General features: G+C 50.9%; 1 protein-coding gene across 4 annotated transcripts in view; it reads left to right on the forward strand.

The window, feature by feature from the left end:
• The window catches only part of LOC119967302 (heparan sulfate glucosamine 3-O-sulfotransferase 5), a 357,063-nt gene that overhangs the window by 302,044 nt on the left and 37,407 nt on the right, over nucleotides 1-17,612 (forward strand). For all 4 annotated transcript variants that reach the window (XM_038799648.1, XM_038799645.1, XM_038799646.1 and 1 more), the window contains exon 2: nucleotides 5,886-6,027. In XM_038799648.1, the coding sequence (XP_038655576.1) occupies nucleotides 5,921-6,027 (107 nt within the window). In that variant the 5' untranslated portion in view covers nucleotides 5,886-5,920. The remainder of the gene's footprint in view (nucleotides 1-5,885; nucleotides 6,028-17,612) is intronic.

Here is a 17,612-nt window from a genome sequence, read left to right on the forward strand (position 1 = left end):
CCCCTCTCTCCTCCTCCCCCCCCCTCCTCCTCCCCCCCCCCCTCTCCTCCTCCCCCCCTCTCTCCTCCTCCCCCCCCCTCCCTCTCTCCTCCTCCCCCCCCCTCCCCTCTCTCCTCCTCCCCCCCCTCCCTCTCTCCTCCTCCCCCCCCTCCCTCTCTCCTCCTCCCCCCCCTTCCTTCCTCTGTTAGTGGGGGGGGGGGGGTGCGGCGTTAGTGGGGGTGTGGGGGTGCGGCGTTGGAAGGGGGTAGGGGTGGTGAAGGGAGGGGGTTGGGGTAGGGGCAGCTGCGTGCAGAGGGGGGGCGACGGTGCGTTGGCCCCGGGCATCCGTCGCCCCCCTCCTCTGCACGCCGCTGCCCCTACCCCAACCCCCTCCCCTCACCACCCCTACCCCTTCACCACCCCTACCCCACTCCAACGCCGCACCCACCCCCCCACTAACGCTGCACCCCCCCCCCCACTAACGGAGGAAGGAAGGGGGGGAGGAGGAAGGTGCGTTGGCCCCGGGCATCCGTCGCCCCCCCCTCTCTGCCCGCCGCTGCCCCCAAACCCCCCCGATGCCGCAACCCACCCCCCCGATGGCCGCAACCCCCCGATGGCCGCAACCCACTCCCCCGATGGCCGCAACCCCCCCGATGGCCGCAACCCCCCGATGGCCGCAACCCACTCCCCCGATGGCCGCAACCCACTCCCCCGATGGCCGCAACCCACTCCCCCGATGGCCGCAACCCACTCCCCCGATGGCCGCAACCCCCCCGATGGCCGCAACCCCCCCCCCCGATGGCCGCAACCCACCCCCCCCATGCCGCAACCCACCCCCCCCCCCCATGCCGCAACCCACCCCCCCCCCATGCCGCAACCCACCCCCGACACTGAACGGCGTCAACCATCATCAATGGTTGACGCCGTTTTAAATCAACTGTGATTTTCGCCGACGTGACCCGTGGCCACGTCGGCGGGACTTCGGCCCATCCGGGCCGGAGATTTAAGGTCAGTGCAAATAAAATGAAATCCCGCCGGCGCCAGCTGTTTTCACAGGCTGCCGGCGGGATTTGCACAACGCCGGTTTTTTACCGGCGGGAGAATTCGAAAACCTGCGGGAGCGGAAATAACGCCGCTTCCCGCCAATTCTCCGACCCTGCGTGGGGTCGGAGAATCCCGCCCATGAAGGCAATCCATATTGCCCTTGCTTTATCCAAATCGAGCTTGGTTTATAAACTCAAAACTCTTCACTCCCATGTTGGTCCTTACACTGGTAAGAGTAAGGATGAAGTGTTGTATTAATCTTTTTTTAAGGGTAAAGTCCGTATTTTGGTTGAATAACCTGTGCAGGATTTGGCAGACTTGGCCAGCATCTAAAACTCCCTTTCAACCTTATAGGCTGATTCCAGAGGAAGGGCATCTTACATCTGGAGCCCACTGAGTCGCAGGAGTTACCAGAAGGTGCTTGCTTGAAGGCAGGCTAGATGCCTATCGGGTTCAACTCCAGTACCTTTGACTCACCAGAGCCAGACCAGCATTGCAGTGGGTACCATTTAAGCCAAAGCTGGGACCTGGTTGATGGATGACAGGACGTATTCACATGCTGGTGGACCTGATTATCACATCTCTGGAAACCAAGGTTCCTCCAAGATCCCCTCCAGTCAGCCGTGGTCTGCCTAATTATTAAATGTATGCTGTGAATACACACTACGTAGGACTTGGAGCAGAGGCTGTGTACTGGAGAGACAAATGCACTTGGTTCCTTCTTTGTAGTTAGCTAGCCAGCAGCAGTGTATCGTGCAATTCCAGTTGACACAGTGCATCACACTGTGGCAAAACCACTGACGCACTCTTATCACAGAATATACAGTGCAGAAGGAGGCCATTCGGCCCATCGAGTCTGCACCGGCTCTTGGAAAGAGCACCCTACCCAAGGTCAACTCCTCCACCCTATCCCCATAACCCAGTAACCCCACCCAACACTAAGGGCAATTTTGGACACTAAGGGCAATTTATCATGGCCAATCCACCTAACCTGCACATCTTTGGACTGTGGGAGGAAACCGGAGCACCCGGAGGAAACCCACGCACACACGGGGAGGATGTGCAGACTCCACACAGACAGTGACCCAAGCCGGGAATTGAACTTGGGACCCTGGAGCTGTGAAGCAGCAGTGCTACCCACTGTGCTACCGTGCTGCCACTACCTCATGAGGTTGAAGGTCCAGGCGCCAAATTTAAAGGGCACTGAGACAGCCATTTACTCACGACACGTCAGGGGCTCCTGATTCTGCTGCAATCAGGATGTCACAGATTAGATAACATGTGGCCCCACATTTCAGCCAAGTCTCCTTGCAGGTTCACCGATGGCGCAGTGGTAAAATATTGCCTGCTGTGGCATTACACTGGCTATAATTATATGTTAATTAACTCAAATATATTTTGTACAAGCCTAAATAAAGATTTGTGCTAGAGAAAGGTCAAAATTGTTTCAGTTGACATTCATTTGTGATAATGGGAGGGGGCTTATCCTCAGTCCATTTGATTTTTCTAAACTAGCACGCGCAGACGTGTTTATAGATGCTCCATCAACGTGGTGGGCAGCTCTGACCACTGCTGCTATTGCCTTTGTAAAGGTTACAGCTGATTGTTTGAAGCTCGGAAGAGTTTAGCTGCATATAATTGATGAGGAAGAAAAGCTTATATTGTGAAGACTCTAAAAGGATTAGCATTTTTCTGTTCACAGAAGCATGCAGACTAAGAAATGGTTTGCATGTTTCTCTGGTGATTATCTCTACATAATATACGGCTTAAAATATGTGAGGAGAACTACTTGAAAAATATGTCGTGAGTGCTTCAGTGGCCTTCTAGTCCTAATGGGTCTAGAAGGGCATGGATAGATGGGTGCTAGTTACTCACACGGTCAATTACTGGTTACAGCTGTTCCACTATGAGGGAGTATTAGCCATATCCTTCCTCGTAAGGCGAGAAGAAGCAAAGTTGGAGGGAAATGCAGCCTGCAGGTGGCTTCCATTCACTTTCTAACAAGAAGTTATAGAACAATGTGGCAGAAGCCTGGAATTACATTGGCTTAAAGCTAAAGCAAACTAGTATGTGCCTAAAGAGGACTAATGAGTAAAATAAACAAAGAGACAATAAATGTTGGGTGGTAATCTTATGTAACTTTTGAAGAAAACAGAGATTTTGCACCCCTCAAACAGATGGGGCTTATCGAACACAAACCAAAAGAACAGTAAGAAAAGAAAGCTCTTTGCCCGTGTAAATCATTTTTGACAAGCTCAGAGGTACATTCAAATACAGAAACAACATCCTGTGGATGCTGGAAGTCTGAAATAAAAAGAAATTGCTGGAAATTCTCAGCAGGTCACATAGAAACTGTGGAGAGAAAAGCAGAGGGCTGAATTTTCAGAATGGTGAACACTTTCTCACCAATTCCGACAGGCGCGTTGCCATTTCACTCTCTAATGAGCATTGATTGGCAGCAGGCCGGACTTCTGATCGCACTTGAAAGAAAGTCCTGTCTTGGAGATCTATCGATCAATCAGATCAAGACAAAGCATTGGAGTGGGTGGAAGAGGGACTGCATTGTCATGCCTGAGACTGTCTCAGGAACCGCATTGATGGTAAGTAGTAGGACTCCCGGGGAGGGGAAGGTAGGAGATGACCTGAAGGTGCCACAATGGGGGAAGATCTCACTGTTGGAGTGCAGTAGGTGGGAAGGGAGGACCGGAAGGTTTTGGTCTGTGAGGGAAGGTCGCACCTAGTCTGAACGGACCATGTGATGCGTCCCCCCCCCCACCCCCACCCCCACACTTAAGGGCCTTAATTGGGCCATGGCTGAGTTTCCTGTCTGAGGCCCTGTCTGTCCCATTGTAAAATCATGTCTGGGTCGGGGCAGGTGGGAAGATGAGTGAATCCCATCTATGTTAGCTTTTGCTTCCCATGCCCGCCCAGCCCCCCTTCCCCGTGGCCTCAGAAACTGCTGGGGAGGGGGGGTACAATTCTGGCCAGAGTTAACGTTGCAGGGCTGGTCCAATGGTTAGCACTGCTGCCTCATGGCGCTAAGGACCCATGTTCGATACCAGCCCTGGGTCACTGTCCATGTGGAGTCTCCTCTACAACCCAAAGTTGTGCAGGCTAAGTGGATTGGCCATGGTAAAGATTGCCCCTTATGAGGAAGCAAACAATTCGGTACCCTAAATTAATATATTTTTTAAATGTTAACGTTTGAAATTCATCTTTCATAGGAAGAGTTTTAATTAGGGGTATCTTGATGTACGTGAGTTTTTTTCTAAAGGGTTTCAGCTACTTAACAAAGAGGAATGGCCACAGTATTATTGATATTATTGCTTCACTATCTCCCACTAAAATTAAGAAGTTAGAACAAAGCGAAATTTGAAATACTAGATTAGCAAATGTTAAGTCTTCCACAAAACGTGGGAGCCATTCACTCGGTTGTTCCAAGACCTGTTTGCAGCCAACAACTAGGAAGCCAAAGATCAAGAGAAGGTAGCCACAAGGTGTCTTGTTATGCTCTTGGCGTAGCATAAGTTGTTTCCTTGATGTTCACACTGACAAAGGAAGGTTCAGACGTGGAGATAACTTCAACACGTTTATTAAACTATTTACAATTCTCACACTCGGATTCACCTCTACTGTTAATCCTTCTATAGCTACTCAGGCTGACAAACCAGTCTGCTACAATCCACGTGGTGGGTGTGATGTTCAATCAACCCTGTGTCTGCACTCACTGACTGTCTCCACTGGAAAGAGGAAGCTCATGTGTGCTGTGTCCTTTATATATGGGTTGGTGTAATGCCCCCATGTGGTAGTGTCACCTCTTGTGTGTATCGTGAATGCCCATTGGTCGTGTCCTATCTTACTAACCTATTGGTTGAATGTCTGTGTGTCATGTCTCTGGTGCTCCCTCTAGTGTCTAGCTAGTCTACGTGTACTTACATTAACCCCTTGTGTATTTACAGTGATGCATATCACCACACAAGGAACTCAACCAAACCCAACTGGAGAGCCAGGGGACACGAGGGAGGGCAGGGGATGGCAGGAGTAACAACAATGGGAACCAAAGGGGAGAAAAGCGAGGGGGAAATCAGCAGGGAGCAAAATGCAGGGGACCACAATTGCCACAACAAACACTGAGGAAAGGATAAAAGAAAGGGAAGGGGAAACTGTGATATATCCATGTAAATAGTTAAACCAATCTCAATGTAAATTATTCTCATATTCTCCCTATGTGCTCTCTTGCGTAACTCACGGTTTTCTTCATACTCATATTTGTTTTGTACACCAAAAAAAACTATTAAAACATTTTTTAAAAAATGATTAGCAAATGTTGTCCTGTGAAAGTTCTGAGAAAATGTCAGTTGTTTTAATATGGTCTAGAAAGTGTACTGTATCAAATAGACAATGTGATGAATTTGAGGCAATTCTGAATGATGTTCCAGCTGCTTCATTAGTCTGATTATCCTGTAATAGCCCCATTGAGTACAACCTAAAAACTGTGAACTTTCTCAGGCAATAGATTAGTCCTTCTGCGTAAAGGTGGCCTGCCAAACGGTGTGAACAATCAGAGTTAACTGCCAGGGGATGATGCCAAGTCCTGCAAATTGGCACTAAAGATTTTTGTTAATGTCCAAAAAAAATCTAAATAATGGATTGACTATCCTGGAAACTTCACACTGAATCATCAGTCTTCATTATGGAGAAATACATTGATCCAACAGATTATCTATGGGCTCCATTTTTTCTTAAAATTTATGTTTACTTAACCTTTAAAAACAAAATGATTGATCAACTAACTTCTAATTAATTGCTGCCTATGGATTTCCCCATTTCTGATTAGTGTTTTTACTCCCTGGTCACTACAGGCTGAAGAAGCAGTCCTGAAGATTGATGGAGGGCCATGCTATTCAAACAGCAGGTGTTGCTGAGACAGAAGCTCTTTGTGCTGGGCAGCCTTGCTGTTGGAAGTCTCTTATATATAGTTGCCAGAGTTGGGAGCTTGGATAGGTTAGTATACTTTTTTCTCTTTTCGTATTGAAACGGTAACATTTTTGTATTACCTGCATTTTTTTTCCTGCATGCTAAAATTCCAGTAGAATGTGCTTTCTTAACTTTGTGCTTATTCAGTCTAAATGTGAGATCACGACTACAATTTCCGGATGTCAGACAAGATGCTTTGCCCGGCTGATGGACGAAGTGCCTGAGTGCAAGTCAACATAAGGCTTGCACGAATCCTGTTCTTTCAGTATTGTAGGTGCATATGAGCAAGAAAATTAGGTCGACAGGCAGGAAAGGGATGGGAGAAAGCAACACATCCACCAAAGTGACTGGTTTTTATGCAAAATATTTCACGGTATAGATTTATAGAACAGTACAGCACAGAACAGGCCCTTCGGCCCTCGATGTTGTGCCCAGCAATGATCACCCTACTCAAACCCACGTATCCACCCTATACCCGTAACCCAAACAACCCCCCCTTAACCTTACTTTTTAGGACACTACGGGCAATTTAGCATGGCCAATCCACCTAACCCGCACATCTTTAGACTGTGGGAGGAAACCGGAGCACCCGGAGGAAACCCACGCACACACGGGGAGGACGTGCAGACTCCGCACAGACAGTGACCCAGCCGGGAACCGAACCTGGGGCCCTGGAGCTGTGAAGCATTTATGCTAACCACCATGCTACCGTGCTGCCCTTAGGTATGGAATAAAAAGATTAGCTAGTTTAGGTTATTTCAAGAGCACTGACGGAATCAGTGCCCGGGACTTGCTCTATATTTTGTCAGAAGGATCGGAGGGGTTTAGATACAGATCACATTGGTTCTCTTTTTAGGAATGGACATGTGGTGCTTCCAGGTAAGTATTGGAACTGTAATTTTATTGACTGCCTCTAACAACTGCTCTCTAGGTTCCAGATAGGGGTCTTTTTTCTGGAGGGTCTGTGGGGGGGGGGGGGGGGGTCCTTTAGTTAGGGGGTCCCTGGGGGTCTCTTTTTTTGGGCGTCCCTGGGGGGAGGGTCTACTTATTAAAGGGAGTGCCACCCTTGCCCCCAGGCACCCTGGCACTGACACTCTGGCATTCTGTCAATGCTCCTGCCAGCCTGACAGTGACACCCTGGCATCTCGGCAGTGCCAGGGTCACGGTATCAAGGTGCCAGCTGGGCAGTGCCAAGTAGCCAGGGTGACAGGGTGGTAGCCAAGGTCCTATCTTGCCACCCAGAGGCCTCTAACAGCCAGAGAGATCCCCAAAGTGCTGTTCTGCCTGGTCCTTTTTTGCATGGATCAGTACCAATCGTCCCTCACGGGACCTCTCACTGGCGAACCCATTTGATCCCAGGAGGCCATTGGATATGGCGGCCATCGCGTTAATGAGATGGGGATTGGCCTTAATTGGTGATTATTGTTTCATCACCGCCGAGGCAAGTTCCAGAATCCACCAACGGGAACGAGCCGGTTCGATTGCAAACTGCTTGGCGCCTGGCGAAGTTCCCGATTTAAGCCGCTCCCATGGTCGAACCAGCTCGCATGCAATCTCGCCAGGCGCAACAAGGCCGTTAAATTGCACCCCGGATTGTTTGAAATTTGGTATTCTTACATTTGTCCTGGTGAGGCACAAGATGAATAGAGGCATATATCTCTCTTTTCAGCAATACATATGTATAGAGATTTAGGTAGAACTGGCAATCTAAAGATTAGGTAGAACTGGCAATCATATTCTAAAGATTAGAAGAAATCAACCTAATGATTTCACTGCAGGACCAAAAAAAACAACAGCATTTCAAATTCATTAGTCTGTTTGTGACTCCATCTTTAACACAATGAATTTTTTGGTCTGTCAGGGACTTTACCGATGCAGAAAACAATCATTTCATGTAAGAATCTCCAAACCATGCTGCTGAACAATATACACAGGCATGGTTTCTGTTTGCCTGGTGCAGATTAAGCAGCGATGTGCCACTGCGTTCTTTCCCTGTAGGCACAAACCCCACTTAATTAAGCCCAGAGAGTTTAAGTACAGGTTGCAGAATGAAGTACTGCCTGACTATAACCAGCTGAAACTATGCAGTTTACCATCACAGATCACAGACAAGCTACCTACAGCTGGTGTGGCAAGACGTATCCTATCAAAATGAAAGTAGTAAGATTACATCCACATGAAAACTTCAATAATAGTGGGCGGCATTCTCCCCTACCCGGCGTGACGGAGGGTCCCGGAGTAGGGGAGTGGCGCCAACCACTCAGGGGTCACGCCTCCCCAAAGGTGGGGAATTCTCCCCACCTTTGGGGGCCAGCCCCGCGCCGGAGCGGTTGCCACCAGAAGACCGGCGCAAAAAACCGGCACCCCCGGCAGCGGGGCTGGCCGAAAGGCTTTCGCCGGTCCGCGCATGCGCCGGCAGTGACGTCAGCGGATGTGGGGTTCTCTTCCGCTTCCGCCATGGCGGAGGCCGTGGCAGACGCGGAAGAAACTAGTGCAGCCAGGGCACTGGCCCGGACTCTGAAGGGGGGGCCCCGATTGCGGGCCAGGCCACCGTGGGGGCACCCCCCGGGGTTCGATCACCCCCAGGACCCCGGGGGCCTGCTCGCGCCGCTGAGCCCGCCGTTCCAGAGGTGGTTTAAACCTCGGCGGCGGGAGAGGCCTCCCAGCGGCGGGACTTCGGCCCATCCGGGCCGGAGAATCGCCGCAGGGGCCTCTCCGATTGGAGTGGCGAGATTCCTGGCCCCGCCACTTCCCGGGTGGCGGAGAATCTCTGCCACGGCGGGGCCGGGAATTTAGGCCCCCCCAGGCGATTCTCCGACCCTGCTGGGGGTACCGACGTACCAAGGCTGCTATGTCTGTGTCCAATCCTGGCCACCAAACGTAGCTTCGAGCTAGCATCATTTTAGACACCCCTGGGTGTCCGTGATGTAACTCGGTTAAGATTGCCCGACGGCCCTGAGCTGGGACTATTACCCGGGCTTCCCATAATAGGATACCGTCTTCAACGGTTATTTGGTCCCTTCTGCTCCAGTATGGGTGCATCTGGGGCTCCACTGGTCTTTCCAGTTCCCTTGTTAGCAATAAATGCTTCATCTTGGCTAAAACTGGGTCTTTTTGCGTCCACAACCGAATATGTTGTGGGTCCACTGGTAGGATGTCCAAAAAATTTAGAGTAATTACTGTCTCCTCTACTTTTGGTATTAGCGGCGGGGTGTCCGGGAGGAGAAGTCTGCTCAAAGCATCTGCATTTGCTACTCGCGTTCCCGGTCAGTGCTTCAGAACGTATCTATACGCCGCCAGTAGCAATGCCCAGCGTTGGATTCTAGCTGATGCGATCGGGGGTATTGTCTTGTCTTCTTTTAATAACCCTAATAACGGCTTATGGTCCGTCACTATGGTGAATTTCCGCCCGTACAGATACTGGTGAAATTCTTTTACTGCAAATATCACCGCCAGTCCTTCCTTCTCGATTTGGGTGTACTTCCTCTCAGCCATCGCCAAGGTCCTCGAAGCATAGGCTATTGGCCGTTCTTCCCCATTCCTTCCTCTATGGGCTAAGACGGCTCCTACCCTGTAAGGGGATGCGTCACAAGTGACCACCAACTCCTTCCTTGGGTCATAATGCTCTAGGACATTTTCGGATGACAGCTGTTCCTTAATGTCCCTAAATGCTCGGTTTTGGCGGGCGGACCATTTCCATTCTTGCCCCTTTTTTAATAGCTGGTGGAGGGGTTCTAGGATGGACGCCCTATTTTCAATAAATTTGCCATAATAGGTTGCCAACCCTAGAAATGATCGTAGCTCCTGGACCGTGGTGGGAGCTGGGGCTTCTTTTATTGCCCTTACTCTGTCTTCCAATTGGTGTAAGCCCCACTCGTCTACTTTATATCCCAGGTATGTCACTTGTGGGGCCAAAAAAACACATTATTCTCTTTTAAGCTGTACGCCTGCCTTTGCGAAACGCCTGAGCATTTCCTCCAGGTTCCTTGAGTGTTCCCTGTTTGTCCTACCCGTGATTAAGACATCGTCCAAATAAATCGCCACCTGCGGTAGTCCCTGCAGAATATTTTCCATCGTACACTGGAATATAGCGCAGGCTGATGACACTCCGAAAGGTAGCCTAGTATAACGAAAAAGGCCCTTCAGGGTGTTGATCGTAGCGAACGTCTGGGAGTCCTTGACCAGTTTTAACTGCAGGTAGGCGTGGCTCATGTCCAGTTTCGTGAACAAAAGCCCACCTGCCAATTTGGCATATAGGTCGTCTATTTTCGGGATCGGGTATTTGTCCAGCAGTGCGTATTTGGTTACCGTCTGTTTGAAATCTCCACAGAGACGTATCGAGCCGTCTGGCTTCAAAATTGGTACCACCGGCGCTGCCCATTCCGAGAACTGTACTGGTCTGATAATGCCGTCGCGCCGTAACCTTTCTATTTCGACCTCTACTTTCTTCCTTAACGCGAAAGGTACCGCCCTGGCCTTACAAAATTTTGGAAGGGCTTCTGGGTCCACGTGCAAAGTTGCTTTGGCGCCTATGATTTCCCCCAAACCTTCTTGGAAGACCTCCGGGTATTTTTGGAGTACTCCACTCAACTGCCCGCTTCCACTCTGGAAAATTTTCAGCCAATCTAATTTTAGGGCTTTCAGCCAGTTCCGTCCAATTAAGCTCGGTCCGGAGCCCTCTACTATCGTCAACGGTAATCTGAGCAATTGTTTCTCATGTTCCACGGGTACATGAGTCGTGCCAAGATCTTGGGGGGGGGGGGGGGGGGTGGTTCCCCCTTGTAGGTTTTAAGTTTCGTCAATGTTTTTGTTAGGGTTAGTGGCTGGAGTCCATCTTTGATTTTTTAAAATGCTGCCACTCCCATTACTGATACGGCCGCTCCCGTGTCTATTTCCATTATTGTCGGCCTACCGTTCACCCGTGGGGTAATCTTAATAGGTTCTGCTTTCTTCATCGCAATATTATATAATTGTTCCCCTGCGGAGGAGGATGGGGCGTCAAGGTTGTATACTTCCCTGCGTCCCCACCTGCTATTCCTCTTTTGCCACCTCCTTCTAGGGTTTCTGTCGCTGTTACCCCACTCTGTCTGGTGCCAAAAACAGTCCTTCTCTGTTGGGGGAGCCTCAGCCGGTACTTCCCTCTGTCTCCAGTTAGTCCTCGCAGACTTGGCGGCAGTTCTGGGGTTTTCCTTTGGCCCTCTATTCCTCAGGCTTTTCCTGAGAGCGGCTATCTGGTAGCTGGACCCGTTGTGGTAGTCCCTCTCACAGTTATCTACCTCCATTGGCGTGCCCTGCGCCCCACTTGCTGCCTTTTCTAGGGCCAGTGCGAGCTGTAACGCCTGCCTGCAGTCTAGCTGCGTTTCCGCCAACAGGCGCTTCTGTATTTATGCCACACACTAACCGGTCCCGAAGCATTTCATTTAGCGTTGGGCCAAACTCACATTTTTCCGCCAGCCTTCTCAGGCGGGTCAAGAAATTCGTGACTGACTCCCTGTCTTCCCGCTTCGCTGTGTAGAATCTGTACCTACGCAAAATGAGGGGTGGTTTTGGGTCGTAGTGCTCTTTCATCAATTCCGTTAATTCTTGGAAAGAATTTGTGTCCGGCGCATCAGGATAAGTTAGACTACGTATCATGGCGAAAGCTGAGGGTCCGCACGCCAACAGCAGGATAACCCGTCTGCTTTCGTCCGTAATTATATCATTGGACCGGAAGAAGTAACACATTCTCTCCACATACTGGGACCAGTCCTCAATAGCCGGGTCGAATGCCTCTAACCTCCCAGAAAACGGCATTTTTGAAATAGCAAGGCTTACCCTCCGAGTGCGGCAGCTGGCCTCCGCAAAGTTCTTTGTTTACCACGTCGCCACTGTAATAATCCACAGGAGGCAGGAGTCCCGTCACCACACCAATATTTATTGCCAATAACTAGATACAAGAGCAGCTCCAAACAGTGCTGCTAGCATTCCAGTCAACTGCTCACAACACCTACACAGGTGCTTATATGGGCCCCCTCAATGAGCTATCATTGAGGGAGCTCATACTCCAATTGGCCAACAAATAAAGCCAATTGGAGTTCATTACACCCCTCCACCCCCCCAATGTCCGAGGAATTCCTGCCAGCTGGCATTCCTCTGAGCTTCTTCCTGCTCCTCATGTCTGGGTCTGTCACCTCTGGGTTGTCCGCCGGGTCGTTCTCCGAAGTGGGCGGTGTGTACCTTATAGGTGCCCGTCATTTCCTTGACGACCTCCTTGGAAGTTGTTCGTCCTCCTCTTACAACACCAGGTTAAAGTCCAACAGGTTTGATTCAAACACGAGCTTTCGGAGCGCAGCTCCTTCCTCAGGTGAATGGCGAACATACCTCAATAAACGTAATACTTTCCTTATTGTGTAATACAGACATTTACAGCTTTTAATGATAAAGCACCTATCTCTCCTATACCCTGTGCAGCTTCATAGGTTGATGGAAGTCTTTGCTAAACACTTTGGTTTCCATTAAATTTTTTAATCCATTTACGCAATCTGGACATCACAGAGGGCATTTGACAGTCATCAACATTGCTGTGGATCTGCACTCACATGTAGGCCAGACCAGGTAAGGACAGCAGATTCCCTTCCGTAAAGGACATTAGTGAACCAGATGGACTTTTTATGATAATGGTTTTATGATCATCATTGGACTTTTAATTCCAGATTTTTATGGAATTCAAATTCCATCTTCTGACATGGTGGGATTTGAACTCTGTCCCCAGATCTTACATAGTTACAGAGAACATACAGTGCAGAAGGAGGGTATTCGGCCCGTCGAGTCTGCACCGACCCACATTAAGCCCTCACTTCCACCCCATCCCCGCAACCCAATAACCCCTCCCAACCTTTCTGGACACTACGGGCAATTTATCATGGCCAATCCACCTAACCTGCACATCTTTGGACCGTGGGAGGAAACCCGAGCACCCGGAGGAAACCCACGCAAACACGGGGAGAACGTGCAAACTCCGCACAGACAGTGACCCAGCGGGGAATCGAACCTGGGACCCTGGTGCTGTGAAGCCACAGTGCTATCCACTTGAGCTACCGTGTTGCCTATGGATCATGCCCTGGATCTCTGGATTACTGGTCCAGTGACGATACCACTCCAATCACCAATTGCCCGACAGCAATAAATAAATCACTCATAAATATTTTTAATTCAATAAAGTTAAAATGGTTGCTACCACAGTGTGTCTTTAACCCGTGCGCGGTGGACAAATCTTTGCGAGTTGACTTAGTGTTTATTCACACTCGCACTATGTTACAGTTAATAAATCACACCATCAACACAAGTTACTCTCTAGAGTACTAAAAGTTCAATACTAGACCTTAACTTAACTTTTGAGTGACGGCCCCAGCACGAGGGAACGAGAGTAGCGGAGAAGGGAGAGCAAGTGAGAGGAGTGCAGAGTAGGACGGTAGAAGAGCGGGCAGAAAACCGTAGAGGTCAGTCGAGGGAGAAGCAAGACAGTAACCCCCAAGAGGGGGGCCACCGCACCAGCAGGAAAGCTAGCGCCGGAGGCATGCAACAAAGCAGGACCGCAGCGCACGCCCAACATGGGGGGGCGGTGCCAGGCAGTGGGGGGGGGGGACCACTCAACAGAGACGGGAGAGCTAACGGGGATAGGAGCAGGGGAAAGAGGGACAAAAGAGAGGAATACGGGAAAGGGTAGAAAAAGGGGGGGGGGGGGGGGGGGGGGGAAGGGAGGGACCGGGGGGGTGAGAGGTGGAAAGAGGGACAAACAAGGCTAGAAAGAGAACAACAATAGAGCTACAAAGTGCCACAACCAAAGGCTCAGAATAAGGAATCGCTGAAAACATCCAGCCAGTCCAGTCTCTGGGTGAAGGGAGACTCCAGAGTGCAGAGGACTACGCGCGTGGCGGACACACAGTGGGCGGCCTTTGTCAGGTGCCCCCTGAACAAAGGGAAATCCCAGAGCACAGGATCCCGACCGCATGGAGAGAGCAGGGACAGCTATCCTGGACGGACCCCTAACAAAGGGAAACCCCGGAGGGCAGGCACGCGTCCACCAGGTAAGTATGGTTAATCCCACAGGAGCGGGGGGACAGAAGCCCCCCATCAGGATAGTCACCTGGAATGAAAGGGGACGCAACGGCCCAGTGAAAATATCCAGAGTCCTCAACCACCTAAGAAATATGAAAGCCGCCATAATCTTCCTCCAAGAGACACACCTGAGAGAGCAGGACCGACTGCGGGTAAGAAAGGGCTGGGTGGGACAGACCAACCACTCCTGCTATGGGACGAGGGCCAGAGGGGTGGCAATACTGATAGCAAGAAGACGATGTTTCCGGCGACTAAGACTGTTACGGACCCAGGGGGAACGATACGTCATGGTCAGCGGGGCCCTGGATTGGGCACCGTTAGTACTAGTTAACGTGTATGCGCCCAACTGGGATGACACGAGCTTCATCAAAAAGATCATGGCAGAAATCCCCGACACAGCAACGCACTGGCTAATCATTCATGGGGGGGGGGGGGGGGGGGGGGGGAGACTTCAACTGTGTATAGGACCTAACGACTAACAGATCAAGCTCACAATCGGGGAAAACTTCAATCATGGCAAGGGAACATGGTCACTTTATGGAACAGATGGGAGCGGTGGACACCTGGAGGTTCACCCACCCAGGGGAGAAGGAGTTCTCCTTCTTCGCCCCAGTGCACAGCGTTTACACCACAATTGACTTCTTTGTGTGGGGAAAACGGTGCTTCCAGGGATAGACAAAGTGGAATACTCCACAATAGTAATATCCGACCATGCTCCACACTACATGGACGTGAGGCTGGAGACGGGTAGGGCCCAGCGCCCCACATGGCGGTTGGCCATTGCCCTACTAGCAGACCAAGCCTTCAACGAAAATATATCACAGACCGTAGCAGAGTACACGCAGAACAACCAAAACGGGGAAATCTCACCCTCCATGTTCTGGGAAGCGCTAAAGGCGTAAGAGGGAAAATTATCGCTTTCAAAGCTCAAAGAGATAGGGTGGAAAGGGCGGCTAGGCAGCAGCTGGTCGACTCCATACTGGAGGTAGACCATAAATACTCTGAGGCCCCGACCGTAGAGCTCCTGGCGGAGAGGAAAGAACTACAAAGGAACTTTGACCTGCTCTCCACCAGGAAAGCAGTGCATCAACTCCGCCAGGCATGTGGGACCCTATACGAACACGGAGACAAAGCCAGCTGCCCGTTGACACACCAGCTGAGAAAGCAGGCAGCCACCAGAGAAATTGCACAAATTAGGGATACCAGAGGCACATTAGAAACAGAACCGGAAAAGATTAACAAAACCTTCAAGGCCTTCTACCAAGGGCTGTACACCTCAGAGCCCCCAATGGGGGAGTCTGGGATGAAACGGTTCCTTGATGGACTGGACATACCAGTTGTTGGGGGTGGGAGGGGGGGGGCAGAAAACTGGGCCTGGAATCACCACTAGCACTGGGAGAGACCATGGACAACATTAGCTCCATGCAGACGGGGAAGGCGCCGGGAGCAGATGGGTTTCCAGCGGACCTCCACAAAACATTTGCGACAGCACTGGCCCCGCACCTGCGGGAGATGTTCACAGGCTCGCTGGCGAGGGGCACACTGCCACCTATGCTAGCACAGGCCTCAATCTCGCTGATACCTAAGAAAGATAAAGACCCAACGGAATGTGGGTCATACAGACTCACTGCTGAATGCAGATGCCAAAATACTGGCCAGAATCTGAGCCAAACGGCTAGAAGACTGCGTGGCAGAAGTGGTCGCAGAGGACCAGACGGGTTTTGTCAAAGGTAGGCAGCTAACCTCGAACATCAGGCGCCTGATAAACGTGATAATGACCCCATCTGGGGAGAGAACACCAGAGGTGGTCGTCTCCCTAGACACAGAAAAGGCCTTCGACAGGGTCGAATGGAAATACCTCATAGAGGTACTGGAGCGGTTCGGGCTTGGAACAGGATTCACCTCCTGGGTAAAACTCCTACATAGCGCTCCCATAGCGAGCGTACGGACAAACAATACCAACTCCCGATGCTTCCAGCTACAGGGGCACCAGACAAGGATGCCCACTGTCCCCACTGCTGTTCGCTCTAGCGATCGAACCACTAGCAATCACACTCAGAGCAGAAAAAAGCTGGAGGGGAATCCGAAGGGGCAGCACAGAGTCTCACTCTATGCAGATGACCTGCTCCTCTACATTTCGGACCCACAAAGCAGCTTGCATGGAATCATCGCGCTCCTGAAAGAGTTTGGCGCCTTCTCAGGCTACGAACTCAACATGAGCAAAAGCAACATCTTCCCGGTACACCCACAAGGGGGGGGGGAGGCAGCGCTAAAGGGGCTGCCGTTTAAACAAGCCTGACTCAAATTCCACTACCTGGGGATCCAAATAGCCCATCATGACTGGAAAGGGATCCACAAATGGAACCTCACCAGTCTGACGGAGGAAGTAACAAAGGACCTGTAAAGATGGAACACACTCCCACTCTCCCTCGCGGAGAGAGTCCAGGCGATCAAGATGAATGTGCTTCCCAGGTATCTCTTCCTACTTAGATCCATCCCGATCTACTTCCCCAAGGCCTTTTTCAAAACACTAAACAAACTAATCATGGAGTTCGTATTGGGGGGGGGGGGGGGGGGGGGGGGGTTTAGAATGCTAGGATCCCAAAGAAGGTCCTGCAAAAATAAAATCCAGGAGGGGGCCTTGCCCTCACAAACCTACAATTCTACCACTGGGCGGCGATGGCCGAGCGAATAAGGGATAGATCAAGGAGCCAGAAGCCGAGTGGGTGCGCACGGAAGAGGCCTCCTGCAAGGGGACCTCCCTCCGGGCCCTCGCCACGGCAGCACTCCCATCCCCACCCAAAAAACACTCCAGCAGCCCGGTGGTGACAGCCACCCTCCAGTCCTGTAACCAACTACGGCAGTAATTTGGCCTGACCAAAATGTCGGACAAAGTTCCCATCTGCAACAACCATAGGCTCCCACCAGCACTGACCGACGCCACCTTCAAAAGGTGGGGGCAGGACGGAGGGACACTGACAGTCAGGGACCTATACACGGACTGCAGGGTCGCAACAATAGATGAACTGACAGAGAAATTCCAGCTGGCCAGGGGGAACGAGCTAAGGTACCTGCAACTCAAAATCTTCCTACAAAAGGAGACAAGGACATACCCACAACCGCCACAACAGACAATACTGGAAGCAAACACCCGAGATAAAGGGATCTATAGCGACATGTATGACCAACTGATAGAAAGGGCCAACAGTGTACTGGATGCAACAAGAAAGAAATGGGAAGAGGGCCTGGGGATTGAGATAGGGTGGGGACTCTGGAGCGAGGCACAGCATAGGGTCAACTCCACCTCCATGTGCGCAAGGCTCAGCCTGACGCAACTAAAAGTGGTACATAGAGCCCACTTGAAAAAATGAAATGAAATGAAAATCGCTTATTGTCACGAGTAGTCTTCAATAAAGTTACTGTGAAAAGCCCCTAGTCGCCACATTCCGGCGCCTATCCAGGGAGGCTGATACAGGAATCGAACCGTGCTGCTGGCCTGCTTGGTCTGCTTTAAA

Source organism: Scyliorhinus canicula, chromosome 6 (genome assembly GCF_902713615.1).
Source record: "Scyliorhinus canicula chromosome 6, sScyCan1.1, whole genome shotgun sequence".
In the NCBI taxonomy this organism is placed as follows: Eukaryota; Metazoa; Chordata; class Chondrichthyes; order Carcharhiniformes; family Scyliorhinidae; genus Scyliorhinus; species Scyliorhinus canicula.